This window comes from Calidris pugnax, unplaced genomic scaffold, assembly GCF_001431845.1.
Source record: "Calidris pugnax isolate Ruff unplaced genomic scaffold, ASM143184v1 scaffold17, whole genome shotgun sequence".
Classification (NCBI taxonomy): domain Eukaryota; kingdom Metazoa; phylum Chordata; class Aves; order Charadriiformes; family Scolopacidae; genus Calidris; species Calidris pugnax.
The window spans coordinates 6,881,012-6,897,600 of record NW_015090794.1 but is presented as its reverse complement, the minus strand read 5'-3'; the positions used below and the strand labels follow the sequence as shown (position 1 = coordinate 6,897,600).

At 37.7% G+C, this 16,589-nt stretch overlaps 1 protein-coding gene across 1 annotated transcript in view; it reads right to left on the bottom strand.

Moving 5' to 3' along the window:
• The window catches only part of PDXDC1 (pyridoxal-dependent decarboxylase domain containing 1), a 29,584-nt gene that overhangs the window by 4,813 nt on the left and 8,182 nt on the right, over positions 1-16,589 (bottom strand). The window contains exons 4-19 of the mRNA XM_014936524.1: positions 16,351-16,434; positions 15,410-15,556; positions 13,200-13,389; positions 12,481-12,549; positions 11,887-11,965; positions 11,026-11,110; positions 9,640-9,688; positions 9,431-9,532; positions 9,098-9,223; positions 7,807-7,857; positions 6,462-6,525; positions 5,047-5,135; positions 4,161-4,266; positions 2,934-3,105; positions 2,187-2,305; positions 1,235-1,356 (exon numbers count right to left, since the gene is read on the bottom strand). Of these exons, the coding sequence (XP_014792010.1) occupies positions 1,235-1,356; positions 2,187-2,305; positions 2,934-3,105; positions 4,161-4,266; positions 5,047-5,135; positions 6,462-6,525; positions 7,807-7,857; positions 9,098-9,223; positions 9,431-9,532; positions 9,640-9,688; positions 11,026-11,110; positions 11,887-11,965; positions 12,481-12,549; positions 13,200-13,389; positions 15,410-15,556; positions 16,351-16,434 (1,654 nt within the window). The remainder of the gene's footprint in view (positions 1-1,234; positions 1,357-2,186; positions 2,306-2,933; positions 3,106-4,160; positions 4,267-5,046; positions 5,136-6,461; positions 6,526-7,806; positions 7,858-9,097; positions 9,224-9,430; positions 9,533-9,639; positions 9,689-11,025; positions 11,111-11,886; positions 11,966-12,480; positions 12,550-13,199; positions 13,390-15,409; positions 15,557-16,350; positions 16,435-16,589) is intronic.

Below are 16,589 nucleotides of genomic sequence, written 5' to 3'. Positions count from 1 at the left end.
TTGATTTTTTCCTAAAACAGCTTCCCTCTTGTACCAAACATCACTTATCTAAACGATGCAAGTGTCATTCTCACAGGTTAGTTCTGCTTCTTGGGTTTGGATCAAATAGTGTAGGATCTTTTTAGTGCCTCAAATTTATTGTAGCTGGTTCCAAGGACTGCACCTTTCCAAGTCTTCCACTACTGTTTGTTCCTCCCTGGAAGCTTCAGGATCAGAATGGCCCATATTCCAACATTCCGTCCCTAATCTCTCAACCACAACAGTTAAAAACCAGGAACTACTCTACAGGCAAACTATCTTTCATCTCACCCTCAAAGCAGCACAGGGAGTCAAGAGTGGGCAGAAAGTCTCCAGAAAACTGCTAGAAAAAGTTTCATTACCAAAATCAACATATTCCCACGGGCAGAAACAGGCAGAGGATTTCTGAAGTTCTGTTTATTTTTTAGGTGAGGAAATTAAATGCCCAACACTAGAGGAGTGAAAGGACAAATGTTCATTTGTGATGCAGAATGTCATTTAGGAATTCTACTCTCAAGAACATCTGCAGAACTCTAATGAAGTAAATGCTTTTACAAAAAGGAGTTGCATCATCAGTTTTATTACTTCAGTAAGTAATTTGTAATTTCTCTTTTTAAGCCACCAATTTAAAATCTTTCACACACTTTAGGGCATAGTCTTATCTTAAAAGCTGGTATATAACAATCAATCAATCTCAATCCCACCACATCTGCTCACAATCAGCCCCCACCTCCCCTTTTGGTTTTGTTGGGGGTTTCTGGGTTTTTTTTGGTTGTTTTGGTTTTTGACAGCTTAAATGTTATCTTAAAAGCTGGTATATAACAATCAATCAATCTCAATCCCACCACATCTGCTCACAATCAGCCCCCACCTCCCCTTTTGGTTTTGTTGGGGGTTTCTGGGTTTTTTTTGGTTGTTTTGGTTTTTGACAGCTTAAATGTTCATGATAAAATGAGCCTATTTCAGTATTCCCTAAGTTTTTCATTAGAACTACTGAACACAAGACCATGACCATAAATCAGGACATCCTCAGAATATCATAATCCTGTAACAAGTTATCCTTATGTGGACACAGATTATTACTTCCACAGTAACTAATACAGTTTGGTGTGGGCAAGTATAATTTTTACTTTCACAAATAACAAAACCAGGTCCTGAAGCCAATATGGAAGGGAAAAAAAGGTGCTGAAATGCTCTGTGATTTATTAATACATACTCTTGAATTTTCTTCAATTTCTCTGCCTGTTGCTGCAATAGTTTCGACTAACTCCGACACGTCCAGGTCCTCGGTGACCATGCCAATATACACACAGTTCTTCTGCCCTCCAAATTCGGGACCTGTGAGCACAGAGAGAATCAAGCATTTGTGACTGATGTACAAAAACAGAGTCTCACAACAGGCGCAGCGCTCACACTTGCGAACCTGGAAATCCCAAAACACACACACTTCAGAAATCAAGGGCAGTATCTGCAAAGGTGTAAATTATGCAAACTGGAAAAGCTCAGCCCTGTAGGTTTTCAAAAAGAGAAGAGAAAACAACAGCTAAACAAGAAAAACAGTGGATATTTTATACAGCCAAGGAGTTGTATAATAAATATCAGTGTTTGAATATGCTTCAAACTCCTTGCTTTCTGCCATTTACAGATTACTTGGCTCCACAATTCTAGGGCACTTAATTTTTGAAAGCTGACTAGAAAAGATCAGAGTTCTCAGTAAGCAAATTAATATTATTTCAGCTATAACGTGGCACTATGTAAATGTGAAAGCGCTGCTAATTATCATTGAAGTCATCAGAAGCTCTTCTAGGCACAGAAAGCAGTGACCTGGTTTGTGGATTTGGAAGGAACTCTGCTCTTTGCTGGCCATAGCACCAAGAAGGCTACGTTTACAAAGAGGAACGCTCCAGCTTTTATTCTCTCTGCCAAGAAGACCCTGTTTGGTTGCTCACCAGTCAGTTTTCACAAGTTTTCCTGAGAGCATTGCACCTTGCTCACCCACTTGAGCTTTTATCAGCTGAAACAGGGGTGAAACAGGTACTGTTTCTAACCATATATGCAGCAGTGTGATTCCACATTATCGTGTCCTACGTACAAATGACCTGTTGAACCACTATAACACAGCCAGTAAAGTTACTTTTATCTTGAAGTTTTTTAAATAGTGCAGTTACCCAAAGAAAAAGTGAGATCCGACTCCAGTTCATTCAATTTTTTCAGAAGTTCTGCATTGATTTTTTCTAGCTCTTTTTCTTGTTTGTCATCATTCTTCCCATCACTGTGATAGTTGTATCTTCAAACCAAGCCAGAACAGAGCAATTTCACTTATCAGTACATACAAAAATACATAGACATATAGCACGTTCCTACAAATTTCTGTATTTTACAACCCCAAAACCTCAACACGTTACAGCTTACTGGCATTTGCCATCACATTTTGGGGTGGGAGGAGGTTGCTGCTGCAAGCTTAACAGAACACACCACCTTTCTAGGTAATATATTGATTAGACTTCAACTGTTTTCACTATACAGAATCAGAGGATCAGAACAGACATTTGAAGGATTTTATTGAGTATATTAGTGAATCCCACTATAGATAAGAATTTAAGTTACACAGTCAGATGCATTTGCATATTGCATACCTAACAGATCCACATGCTGCCTCCAATATTAGAACTGCTGCCCTAATTTTCTTAAAACAGCTCTTCAGCTTTTCTTAATTAAAAAAATAAAATCTCAAAGTAAACAATGTTAAAAAGGTAATTTAATTTTTAAAGTACGCAAAAGCTTCATCTGGGTGCAAAGCCAGATACTAATCAGCCAACAGGAGACAATAATCACCACTGAAGAGATCATGCATTAATTTCTGTTAGCGCACAGTCTTTCCAAATATATAATGAAGAAAATACCGGAAAGTTTACCTTACAACACCTAATCCTGGCCAGCTGAGATCTTCAATATACAACAGGCCTACTGTTCTTCTCACTTCTTGCTCAAATTCCTCTCTCAGTTGCAGTGTACTTGTCAATACTGGTATCTTCATTTTTAAGCAGTCTACTAAGTGATCAACATCTTGGATTTCAGTTCCTAAAACTAAAGAGCTGATGTGTCAGTGTGTGATAAAAGTGAGCAGACATCACATAGATATTTAAATAAAGTAATCTGTAAAGAAGCCACTCATAAATAAGTCAATCATAAATACAATTTACAGATAGTATTGAAATATCTTGATCTATATAACGGTGTTTTTTCTTCAGTTATCTACCCACTAATATATAAAAATGGAGAGAGAAAAGGGTTTAATAAAAAATTAGCTAATAAAAAGGAATTTCAAAAGTAATAAGGACTATACCCTTTTTCTTTACATCAGTAGCCAGAATCGGAAAATTTCCTCTTCGTGTCATGAACTACCTTTCATGGTGGTTTAAACCAAACCAAACAAACAAGCAGTCACATATCACCAAGTAATTTTATTCTAAAATTTACTTTTCTGTGTACACCAGGATCCTCTCTCCTCAGCATCAGGTGCTTTGATGGCCTAAGCCATCCCCCCACAAGCTAAAAGGAGACACCATGTGAGCCCCTGCAAGTTGCTCTGGGCATCTGTCAGGTCTAAACAAAGTACCTACACGGTGCTGACAGACACCTTCCAAAACACAGATCTTTACCCCCTACATCAGTCATTATAGAAAAACCTAGAGGTTTAGTAAATAATTACTCTAGTTAAGTAGCTATATTTTGAACACAAGCACCATTTCAGCGTTGGAACACCCGTCTAGAAAGGTCATGCATCTTGTGTCAAGCAGCTGAAAGAAGGAAAGGTAGGGATGATTTATCCTTCATATTTCTATTATAACTGTTAAAGAACTTCTCCCCTTGCTTTTCCTAAAGAATTTTTAAATGATTAGTTCAAGTCTTTTCCTGCAGAGGTAGTGAGGCAACGTCACGCACAACAGCTGAGCCAACACTAACGTACTCATTGCCAAGGCACAGCAGAATGATAAAGCCAAGATATTTTTGTTTTGTTTATAAGAAAATCCTCACCACAGGAGAATATACTGAAAAGTTTCTTGAGCACATCTGCTTTTGTTCTACAATTCTACAGCAAACCCCATTATTTACAAGCAGCTGAATTAAGTGAATGTTACCTGCAGAAGTCATTAGTGGGCTAAAACGCACACATGTGCCTTCATCTTCCAGTTCCACCACATCAACTCCACTGGCAGGTACCAGCTGTGCCAGCTGCTCTCCCAGCTGAGGGGATAAGGCACAGTTAAAGCAACGCACAGAGCACGACCTCCTGCCCTCCCTGACTCAGGCCGGGTGCTCCCCACGGCACGACCTCCTGCCCTCCCTGACTCAGGCCAGGTGGAGCACCCGGTTAACTTAACCCCCGTTAAGGACAACCACGCAAAACAGCTTTCTGTATTCCTCAAAATCACTTCTGGTAACAATATACTTGGGTTTGCTGGGGATACGACAAAGTTGGACATACATGTAAAACCATGGAAATTCAGGATAAGCTACAAGTGTCACAAGTTAGAAGTTTCTGCAAAATTGTCCCTGTCATTAAGTATGCCATGATTACAGTGCAACTGACCCAAAATAGTTCTGTGCTCTGCTCTCTGAAAGCACAGGTTTCTAGAATTAATTCTCATAAGATCTAGAAAACAAAGAGTGCCTACTCATGAATACAAAGATGTTGTCCATGAAGCATCTACCTGATTAAAAAGAGTTTTAAAGTTTTCATATATTCTCACAAGACCCAAGGGAAAAAATCCACTACCAGCAGCTGAAGATGCAGTAATAATTTCAGTAATAATTACATGTAAAATAATCAGAAGCATGAAAGCAACTTTGCTTCAGAGTAAATTTGTCTTTTAAATCCAGAATGCCCAGTAGTTTTGCGAAGGAGATCAGCTCAAGTATAACTGTCAAATTAGTCTATCAAAGGTTATATAATTACTCCTGAGCCCCTGGAAGCATCCCACTGACAATTCTTTTTTCCTAAAGAGAAAATGCATCCATTCTTACCCACTGATTGAAGGTGTCATAAATGTGTCTTTCATTGCTTAATATGGGGTGCTGAATAGTTGAGGCCTGTGCACCATGTGAGGCTTGATCTGAATCCAAAGATATAAGAATCACAGAAGTGGATTTTTATTTACTTAATTAAACAAAAGGCAACCTAAAATTTAGATAAAAGACAATTACATTTCCTAGGTAATGTAAAACATCTATACCATGTACTGGACCACAAGCAGACTAACAAGGGGTTTTTGTAAAGGTATGTTGAGCATGACTAATACTGAAAGTAAAATAGAGAGTTGAATATACTAGTTTTAACAACAACCCATAAAATAATTCTGTCCGTTTTGAGGTCCAAATGCCCCAATGGAAATAAAAACAATGTTTTCACAAAGCAAAATGTTGTCACAGCAGGCTACAATATTTAATTTGATGCATTCAGCTACTGTTTTAATCAAGTTTTAATGATTACTTTCTGTTTCCACACAAAAACAATACTAAGAATATGAGAGTCCATTCTACACACAAAACGTGCAGGAATGGCCAAACATTTTCAAAATTCAGGTGGGTGATGTCTCCCTAGTGAAGCTTTTCAAATCAATGCACTGACGTACAAAGCGACCCACCAAGTCACTGGACCCGGATGAACAGGTTTGCTTTGTGAGCGCAAACACTGATGAGATTAAAACCCAAACCAAACCTCCCCCCTGCCCAACACAAAAAAATCCAGAGGATTAAAATCGACACTTATAACAAAACGACCAAGTTCTCTAGCAATCTTTTGCCTCATCCCAGGTGGCCACGTCCCCACCCTCAGAGTGTGCTCATCAAACAGCAAAGCAGCCTCTCTTGTAATGACGGGACAAAACCGCTCTCCTGGAGAGCACGTCTGAGCAAGGACGTTCTGCTGAGAGCCACGTGGCGTGGCTACTCTGTTCCTGTGACAGGATTTCCAGAGATGGTCCTGATGTGTTCTGCTATTTTTAAAACTATTGCAAGTGTAATCAGCAAAACAGAGAATCGTGGGTTTTGCCACTGAAAGTTTAAAAGGAACAGAAGGGCTGAACAAAGCCAAGACCTTCCCCCACCAGTACACTCAAACACAGTTTGCAGCCTGTGAGACCCTTCCATCATCTGCTCTCGAGATCAAAATCATATGCAAATCTCTGCTCACTCAAGAAGGCAGAAATGACTTGTTATGAAAATTTAAAACACTGCAGTCTATCTAAAAAAAGCAGCTCTCACATGTATGGATTCTATCACTAGATTACAGCCAGCATGCACAGCCTTTGTAAAAGCACATCACCCACGAGAAGTTGGACTACATACCATTTACCTCACCATATTCATTTTACAAATTAGTAGTTTCAAAAACTATTTATTGAGAGTTTTTTGGCTTTGTTTTTAAATAAATCACCTACCTCTATTTGAATATTCCCGGAAGAACTTGAAAACCACCACTGGTGAACTCAGTTCATCTTCAACCTTAAAAAAAAATTTGGATCTATTTTCAGATATTTTTAAGAGATTTAACACTGTGTATCATTCCTGAGACTGCAGAGCAAAGCAGATCATTTTGTTTTAACAATGTTCACACTGTCTCAATATTAGAAGTTAACTCTGGGAGTATAAGTAAACATATCTGTAAACACAGGAACGTAAATCATTATTCAGTTAAAGCAAAATTGTATTAATTTAAGGAGTGCATAACTAAAATTTGGGCACTATAAAGCAAGAAAGCATGTTCATTACCAAATATACTCTATTAAATAGTTTATTTAGCTTTAAGTATTTTCAGATATTAACATTTAAAAACATTCTCTTGGAAATTGCCCCAGAATCATTAAACTAAAATTTGGGCACTATAAAGCAAGAAAGCATGTTCATTACCAAATATACTCTATTAACTAAAATTTGGGCACTATAAAGCAAGAAACCTAAGCATGTTCATTAGCAAATATACTCTATAAAATAGTTTATTTAGCTTTAAGTATTTTCAGATATTAACATATGGAGAACATCAAGAAAGTTCTAGCAGGAACAAGATTATAATTGATCCTGCTTTGGGGACAGGAGCAATGGACCGGGCAGCTTCTGGAGGCAACCTGAGGCTACGTTGGAGAAACAATTTTTTATAAAATAGTTAATTCACTATCACACGGAATGAACAACTATTGCCCCCAAAGCTAAACTGAATATATTTGCTATACGTAAGTGTCAATTAAAATCAGGGGGCAGGTGGAGTAAAGCCACCAAATCTTGTTGAAGGTGACATCTCGGAAAAGTCAAATCTGGAACGAATACATTAGATATAATTTCTAAAACTAATTCTGGTGTAAAAGCCTGAGCCGGGATAATTTCTGTGTACAGTTTCACAAGGTTCACAATCTCATCTCACCAGCAGGTAAGATGCAGCCAGAATGTATTAGAGAGGTTTACGGAAACTGGTTTCATAGATGTATTACTGAACAAATCCCTGTTTTAAAGGGAATTAAATCAACCTCTGGAAACAATTTCTGGATGTTGTTCTGTCGGCTCCACTGACTGCACGAGTACCCAGCAATGGAACAAACAGTCTGGAGGTCACACACAGCCAAGCCACACAATTTCACTGAACACCAGAACTTAATCAGAAAGATACCAAGCATCTTCAAAACAATGGCTATGATTTAAGTAATAGTTTAAAATATTCTTTTTAATCAAAGTTATTCTTATCATTTAACAAGCGAAGACAAATAGAACCGAAGTATTAAATGTAGACAATACCGAAGTTTTAATGAAATCCAGGTTTTTCAAGTTTTCCAGCAACCTTTGACTCTAGAAGACCACAGCAGAAGGGAAACATAAGGAAGAGACAAACACACTTTTAAAAGTTGAAAATTACTCTGAGAAGCATTAAATAGTCACCACCCTAAGTTCTACTACTGAACAAACCCCTATGACATGAGATTCGTCCAGTTCTTATTTGTAAATTTAGAATATAATGCAAAAATATTTTCTGTTTTTAGTAAAACACTGACTACAAAGTGATTTTTGTGAAAATAAAATCTTGGTGTGTTTGTTGACAAAGTTCCAGAGGTGTTACAACTCCGTTGACTAACTACAGCGCAGTGTGTAGCAGAAGAGTTATTTTTATCAAAGCTACCATAGCAACTGGTTACGATGGCTTTCTGAATTATTTTCATTAGAAAAGACGTTTTTACATTGTGGTTCATGACTATTAATACACTATTATAAAAGCTAGGATCAATCTTAGATGCCACGAAATCTTAATGACTAATGATACTTTGTCACTCTTTTAGGTCCTTCATGTCAACAGCTTCTTCACTAACCATTACAGAAACTTCCCATTTCCATTTTGCCTTGAAGTGCTGTACCTTTAAGGAAAAAATGTTTTGCGAATCAACAATGCATTTTTAAACAAACAAATTATATTGGATCTTAGTTTTTACCGGGGTAAGGACTCAACTTCAAAAATAGTGCGTTTGCCCCGGTATCTGAAGAAATGTTTTGAAGTCCTTTTTGTCAGGCGTTTATAATTTACTGTTAGTTAAATCAATACCAAGTAGAGTAGGAACACAAGGAAGTCTCTCTGAAGAGCTTTCAAGCAAAATAGTGACCAGACAAATAACCAAAAAAAGGGAAGTTCTTATGTTACTTCACTGTTTAGAAAGAACAAAGATTAAGTATTTCTCCTTAAGAAACCCTAATAAAATACACAATCTGATAGTAAAAGCATATCCCTCCCCCAAACACTTTACTCTGCTTTCGTAATTAATTTGTAACACAATACTGTCAACAACTATAAAATTTTACTTGATTCTACTACAATGCATCACAATAATCAAAAAAGATGTATTAACAGCTATTTTCAAAACACTTTTAAGTAAAATGCTGGTCTGTGACAGCCATCTGGATATTGCCAGTACTACGTTTGCTGTCTGAGCTTTGTTTCTGCTTGGAGACTCAAACCATGGAATCAGATGGTGAGGACTCTTAAGAAGAGTCTCAAAGCAGAAACTATCCATAAAACCCATGCCAACCAGCTGGTGCTTACGAGTTGCGAGGCGTGTTTTATCCTCTCCACAATCCCGTCGTGGCCCAGGTACTGCAAGGAGAGCCACAGTGGCAGGGCACGGAGCTTCTCCACGGGCTGGCTCGATGTCAGCCCAGCTGCTAAGGACTAGGGAGGAAAACAAACAATAAACAAACCACTGCTAACCTCTCTTCAATTATTCCTTTTTTTGCCAGCTTATGCAATATGTCATATCTTATATAGGGGAGGGTTTTTTCCAATTATAATTTAGATGCCTATGAAGAACAGACAATACAACACGAACAAAATTAAAAGTCTCAAGATCTTGAGAATAACGACTGAAGTTAAACGTACCAAAGACGGATCCTCGTGTCTGTAGAGCGTCACTGCAGGCACGGCCGGGAGCCCCAGCCAGGAGCCCAGAGTGAGAGTCATGCTGTCACACTTTGTAGCAGCCTGAGTTTTATTATAATAAGCAGAATATAAGCCATATATACTTTGATTAGATCATGACCTTAATATCTAGAGCACGTTGTTAAGTTTCTAGATATAGTAAAACATACCAGTACAGAAGAGGAGACATAACCCAAAGCCAAAGTTGCCAAATTCACACTAGAAAAATAAAGTGGTTTTAGCACATATTAAATATGTATTGAGAGATAGCATTTTAATCTTCAGTTTAAATAAAAGGGAGGTAATTTTTGTTTGTATATTTTTCATTACCAATGCAGTAGATGTTGCTACTTGGTATTCCAAGATTGAAAACCCAAAAGTAAAAATCTATTTCAATCTAAAGATGTTTCAGTTCCAGCCTTTGGGGAAATCATCCCCTGAAGTCCTACCCATAATTTATCATCAATTTGGTATCAGAAATAAATAGCGTGCAAATATAACACTATACAACGAAGTATCAGGAGAACCAGAGTCTGTACTCCAGGCTTAAAAAACCCCCAAGTCTCAGAGCAATGAAGTCTTCATTAACATTGCCTAAATTCTTGGAATTTCTTTTCCTCTTGGTTTAATCCTCCTCCCAGTTCTGCTGCACACTGCACTTGCAGCAGTCGTCTTGACAACCTTAATTAAACTGTCATTTCTTTCACTCTAATGTCATTCTCCTTTCTCATTCTCAATAATCACTTTATAACGTCTCCCCGACTTGTCCTATTAGGTCTTTTTATTCTTATTCCAAGCTCTTCAAAAGCAAGGGCAGAGAAAATTACTATCTGAGTAAAATTCCAAGATTGAAAACCCAAAAGTAAAAATCCATTTCAATCTAAAGATGTTTCAGTTCCAACCTTTGGGGAAATCATCCCCCAAAGTCCTACCCGTAATTTATCATCAATTTGGTATCAGAAATAAATAGCGTGCAAATATAACACTATACAACGAAGTATCAGGAGAACCAGAGTCTGTACTCCAGGCTTAAAAAACCCCCAAGTCTCAGAGCAATGAAGTCTTCATTAACATTGCCTAAATTCTTGGAATTTCTTTTCCTCTTGGTTTAATCCTCCTCCCAGTTCTGCTGCACACTGCACTTGCAGCAGTCGTCTTGACAACCTTAATTAAACTGTCATTTCTTTCACTCTAATGTCATTCTCCTTTCTCATTCTCAATAATCACTTTATAACGTCTCCCCGACTTGTCCTATTAGGTCTTTTTATTCTTATTCCAAGCTCTTCAAAAGCAAGGGCAGAGAAAATTACTATCTGAGTAAAAGTAACCACTAACCTATGCTGAAATAACCACTCCCATTAATTATTCCTGTATATGTTAAAAAATAAATAAATCTGTATCTCTCACAGTATAACCATATAAATTGCTTAATATGGCAAATATAAACACAGTCCTATGGCCCTCTCCTAGCTGGTTAGATGTTAAATTATGTGTTGTCTACTAGTCAGACTTTTTAATGAATATAGTTATACAGAAATAAATTTCAAGTTTCATACCCTTCTACATGGAGCCACATATTATACTGCTCACAAAGTTCCTTCAGTCGGCCAAGTTTATCTGTGTGCCCAGCACCCGGTGTCCCTTTGTTGAAGAGGAATAAAAGGCAATCACAAAGGATAAGCACGTAAACGAGGATTCTGCATAAAAGGACCTCTTGTGCTGTTGTCAAAAAAGTCACACAACAGCAGGAAAGAGGATGTTTAAAAAGAGCTCACTGCACAATATTGGTATCTGGCTCATCGTGACTTACGAGCAGCTGGAATTCTGGATAAAAAATAAAGATACTTGTCCTGCTTGTCAATATATGTTAAAAATACTTAGAAAATTAGATGTCCTTGGCATTCAAAAACTCAGCAGCCTCAGATAAGAAACGCAGACTTTTTTAGTATGTTCAAAGTATGACCTCAACCAAGATTCACATCTCAGATATTTTTCCAAGTCCAAAGCAAGTAACAGTTACCTCCTTCATTTGTACTTAAACCAAATTTTGTTCATGAGCAGTTCTGTTTAATTAATTAGAAGAAAAATATAATTTTTAAAGCTAAAGTTGATGGCACATCCATCAAAATATTCTGAAGTGTTAACAGGAAACTGATTTTCAACAAGAGATTTGCACTCAATGAAATAAGTTGTAGTCACATTAATATATCAAGTGGCATAAGCAGAACCAGAGCAGTACACTCCAACTCAGTTAAATAAAAACCCCTCTAGATAGGTAATTATTGTGTGGTCATTAAGATATTTCTTGACATGCAGCCATTGAGCTGTTTAAGAAAATATATTTTTATTTTGGATTTTATATATATATTCATGAAAATAGTGTGCCTTTTTTGTTATTGTTTGTCCACAGCACTTACCAGCATTGGCCACAAGCAACAAAGGCAGTTTCCCAGATTCTACATCATCTTTAATCAATCTGTCCAACAAAGCAACATCCTGTTATCAATGAGAGAAAGAGAAGTATTTATAAATATGTTTGTCAAACAATACAGAATTGTTTCTGCTGAACTGGAAAAATGTGTTAAGAGTGAAAAAGGAGAGCTTTTTGAAGTTCTGGAAGACATTATTAATGTCTTTGTGGCTTGCAGTTTCTTCTTCTCAAAGGTAAAGTAACCTGAAGGTTAGATAAATCATTTGTGAAAAATCCAACACAAATATATCATGTAGTTTGTAAAGATACCCCTGACTACACATAGTCTAGAAATCTTGGATGAACAAGTACCTTACTACATGCCATTAAAACTATTTTGCAAATGACAAGACCAAGACAGAAGCTGCTTGCTTTTCATACGATTTCAAACGAATTTGTACAGCTGTAACACTGAAGGCTTTGAGGCTGAAAAAGGACATTAATACGTTTTTCCTAACAACATACTTCACATTCATTTAATGAGCCTTTTCAAAAAATAGAAAAAAACAACAAAAGAGCTTTTTAAGGAAGACAAACTTACCATTTGGTGTTGAGATCCAAACATAGTGTTACAGGGCACACGGCACATGCAAGACAGGGGTAACCCCAGCTGCAATAAAAACAGTGGAATTTCAACAACTCAGACACAGCATTTTCACCTCAGACTCCCTTTCCCTCCCACCCCCTGCTGTATTCCTGTTTAGTCACATCACTATTGTTTCTACCATGAGGAAAAATGAGGAAGTTTTCAAAATCACTGAAGTCATGCTTGTCCCAAAATTAACTTTGGGACCAAAGCTCATTCCTCATTCTTCAAAATGCCTCTTTTCATACTGTATTTCAACAGGCAGAAACATCATCCTGAGTCTCAGAAACTTATATAATTTTATAAGCTGTAAAACTCTACTATATCCATAGAAAGGCAAAGAAGAGACAAGGATGAAGGGAACCTGCCCATCAGGAACACCAACCAAGCAATTGTGTGGAAGACGAGCTGCAGGGTGACTAACGTTGGGAAAAATCTGGAAGCACCTTCACTTTTAACAGTGGAAGTTACAGGCTGACACATGGATCTAAAGGAAAGCTTCCACCAGCCCAAACTAACTCCCAAGACTGTGCCCAGTAGTGTGCCAGACTGTACTGCAAATACAGTCTCTTGCAGAAAAAGTCTGAATATATTTTTAAAATCTAAATTTCAATAGGCAGTATGAAGCCAGCAAAATTCTACTTCCAGCTAAAACCCCAACGGGTTCACTTTACCTGATTGCAGAGAGCTTGGCCCAAGCCTGTTCTAGCTGCAGAACTAATGTATATGACGGGCTGCTTAGTATAGAGCACGTTGAAGCCTTCTACTGTGTAATCTTCATAGCGCGTGTGAATAACAAGTCGACAGATCTTTAGCAGACCTTCACGATCATCTTCATGATAATATGCTGATCCATTTTCATATCTGCAAGACAAGCCAAGTAAATATGACCAACAAACCCAACAGCCAGTTCAGTGACTAAAAGAACACCGACCAGCGAAGGAGCTCACCGGAGGACAAAGAAGATAAAGAGAAAACCACTTCTACCTTACCAGGATAGAGTAGAAGGAAAATTTGATGACATGGGCTGGGATTGACAATGAGGGAAGCCTAGTATGTATTTTCATTTAGACTCAGAGATAAAATAAAAAAGAAAAACCATCTGGGATCCTAAGGATTTCCTTTACAGAGTTCAAAACCTTGCTTACTAAGAGCGGAGCTGGGGAGGAAACACATGAAAGTCTTCACCTGGATTTAATATATACATAAATACTGGAGTAATAATTTTCAAGGGAATGCAACCTGACGTTCTTGAAGTTAAGTTAGTAAAATTGGAATGAGACACATGAAATAAGGTAAGTGGGCAGAAAGTTGCAAACTTTGTTACGAAATCACAAATTAAAATATTTTGTAATAGCCAAAATTACTGATATAATGAGTATGTTAGAGAGTTTGAAAATATGACCACAATTTAGTACAACCTATTCAGCACACTGCAAGACAGTTTTCCAGATGTTTTAAATTTGTGAGTCACATAAATGAAGTATATTTTTCCCCAGGAATATTTTAATGATTTTATGGATATTGATTTATTAGGCATGTTTCCTTGGGGCTCACGGGGGCTTGGGGGTATGCGTCTGCTCCTCCCCTACCTTTTTTAACCCTTTTAAGAGTCAGAATCAGATCAGCACATTGACATTTATAGCCAAGAAACAGGAGTACAGTAACCAAAGAAGAGGTAAGGTACGATTGTTGCACATGGAGGGCAATCGCTCAGCTGTCTTAACCACAGCAAAGGAAAGGGCAGCAGTGAAAGCAGTAGGTATGTCAATTTATTAAGCAGCTTGCAAGCTAGATTTTTCTTTTAGAATTTTTGTATAACACATAAGTCAGTGGTATTGCACAATCTAAGAGTGGCATTTGTCAAAAAATTTACATAAAGGCCCTTAAATATCTTCGTTTACCACAGCTTCTCTGATGCACAAATACTGCTGAGTATTTCAGAGTTACACTCCAGACTGACCCACACGCAAACACCTACTCCACCTTCACACAGCAGTTGTGTGATCCACATGGGCAAAGGGAGATGCCTCTCGTGCTGCTCACAGCCACATCGAATCCCAAGGGCTGTGAAGCAGTTCACAGCACGGTATTTGGTCAGTGCTGTCGCCTTTGGGTCACAAAACTTTGGGGCCCACAGTCCAATAGATACTCACCATTAATCCCAAAATCACAATGCTACTGAATATTTGATTCACAACAGAAATATTTCTTTTTGTTAGCCATGCCATTTAGAAACATCGCTGACACTCTCTATATACACATTTGTCAAAATAGCTGGATTACCTGCAACTTCTCAAATTTCATCATTGCACAGGGTTTCAAAATCTTTAAGTCAAAGACAAATAAAGATAATAATTGAATTTGTAAGATAATTCTGAAAGAAGTGAACTTGTCAATGTAAGAAAAGTCCTTTGTAATTCTAACAACTAAATTTGGGTTAACTTCAGTTATATTTTTAGCATTTCATCTTGCACTGTGCAAAAAAAAAATAAAAATAATAATAAAGATTTCTCTTCCCTTTAGTAGCACTGACAAGATTTTCTGAAAGATACAGTATCATTAGAAGGGAAAAGCGTGAGCTTACTTGGTTTTTTTTTGCTGTTTGATCAACTGTATGTCTCTGACTGTACTTTGGCCCTTAGCTCCACCATGTAGCCCTTATAAAAGGATTTTTATGGCAACCATGTTACTAGTATGTTCCTGCCATTCAACAAGCAGTCTCTTTTTTTTTCTAATTATGTGATGTGTTTCAGACTTTTCAAAGAATCTTTGTAAGTTTGTGGCACAGTGGTTTCTTTTGTTGATATCCTCAGTCCAGTCACGCATATTTTTAAACAATTATCAGTCCCTAATGATACAGAAGTTATTCACAGTGACTCACCTGAAAAGCCTGCAGAGCCAGAGAGTGGTATCAGAAAGGATCCTCGTGGTAAGTTTCCTCAGCCTTTCCCTGTCCAGCACTGATATATAAGCAGCCAAACTATGTCCCAGTAGAGCCATGTGACCCTGTTCACCAACGTTTTGAAGTCTGCAAGTCAGAAAAGAGTCACTGCCAACTAAGTACAAGTCATGAACTTTACTGCAGAGTGGCAGAATTTGTTGACGTGCAATTTTAAATAATTAGCAGAGAGAAGCACAGTGTGCCACTGTCACCTTCCTGCCATCATGCATTACCCACTGAAATGCCAGCGCAGACAAAAGCCCCCACACTTGGCCCAGCTGCTCACGGGAAAGCACAGCCTCTCCTTTAGCCAATGGGCTGCTGTGAGCTGGGACTTGGCACCTTATGTGCAGTGGGACTTTACAGTGCATGAAACACACGCCTTTCTCTCCTCAGGCAGAGAAAACTGAGGACACTTATTAATAGCATTAGAGAGCTTTCATTAGTTTTTTGGTTTTTGTTTTCTAATATCCAAACTGCTTTTCAAACATTAGTTTTCAATACGTTTCTGCAGATTAGTTAGTATTATTTCCATTTCACAGAAAAATGGAAACAAATTTTATTTCCTTTTTTGTTTCTTTAAAATCTAGAGGGAGAGATGGTAAAAAAAAAAGGTATTCAAAGTCTTATAAGACTTTCACACTTAAAACCACATTCAGAAAGTAGAAAACAAAACGAGCTGCCACATCAGCAAGTTCCTTTCTATAATTCAATTTAGTAACTAGTACTAATTAGTAATTACTAATGCGCTATTGTGGTTCACTACATAACGGAAGTTGCATTTAAGAAGTTACATGGCTGCACAATATCTTTACACTTTAAAACACTTAAATGTGTAAGTTCTATTATCTTCCACATACAACAATTCATACTGGCTTTACCGATAGGCCTGGGAAGTTTCCTCTTCCTCCTCTCCGTGCATTAGGTTCTGGACTAACTGCAGGATGCTCACCATATCCTGGCCACTGCCGTACCAGAGAGGGGAAAACAAAAAACACATTAAACACTTACACAATGCTGAGCATAGCAACAAAAACGGTTTCTTGCTCTCAGAAAAACAGATCACGAATGCTGAAGCAATTAATTCAAACCCCTACTTAATTATAGGACACTTCAGTTC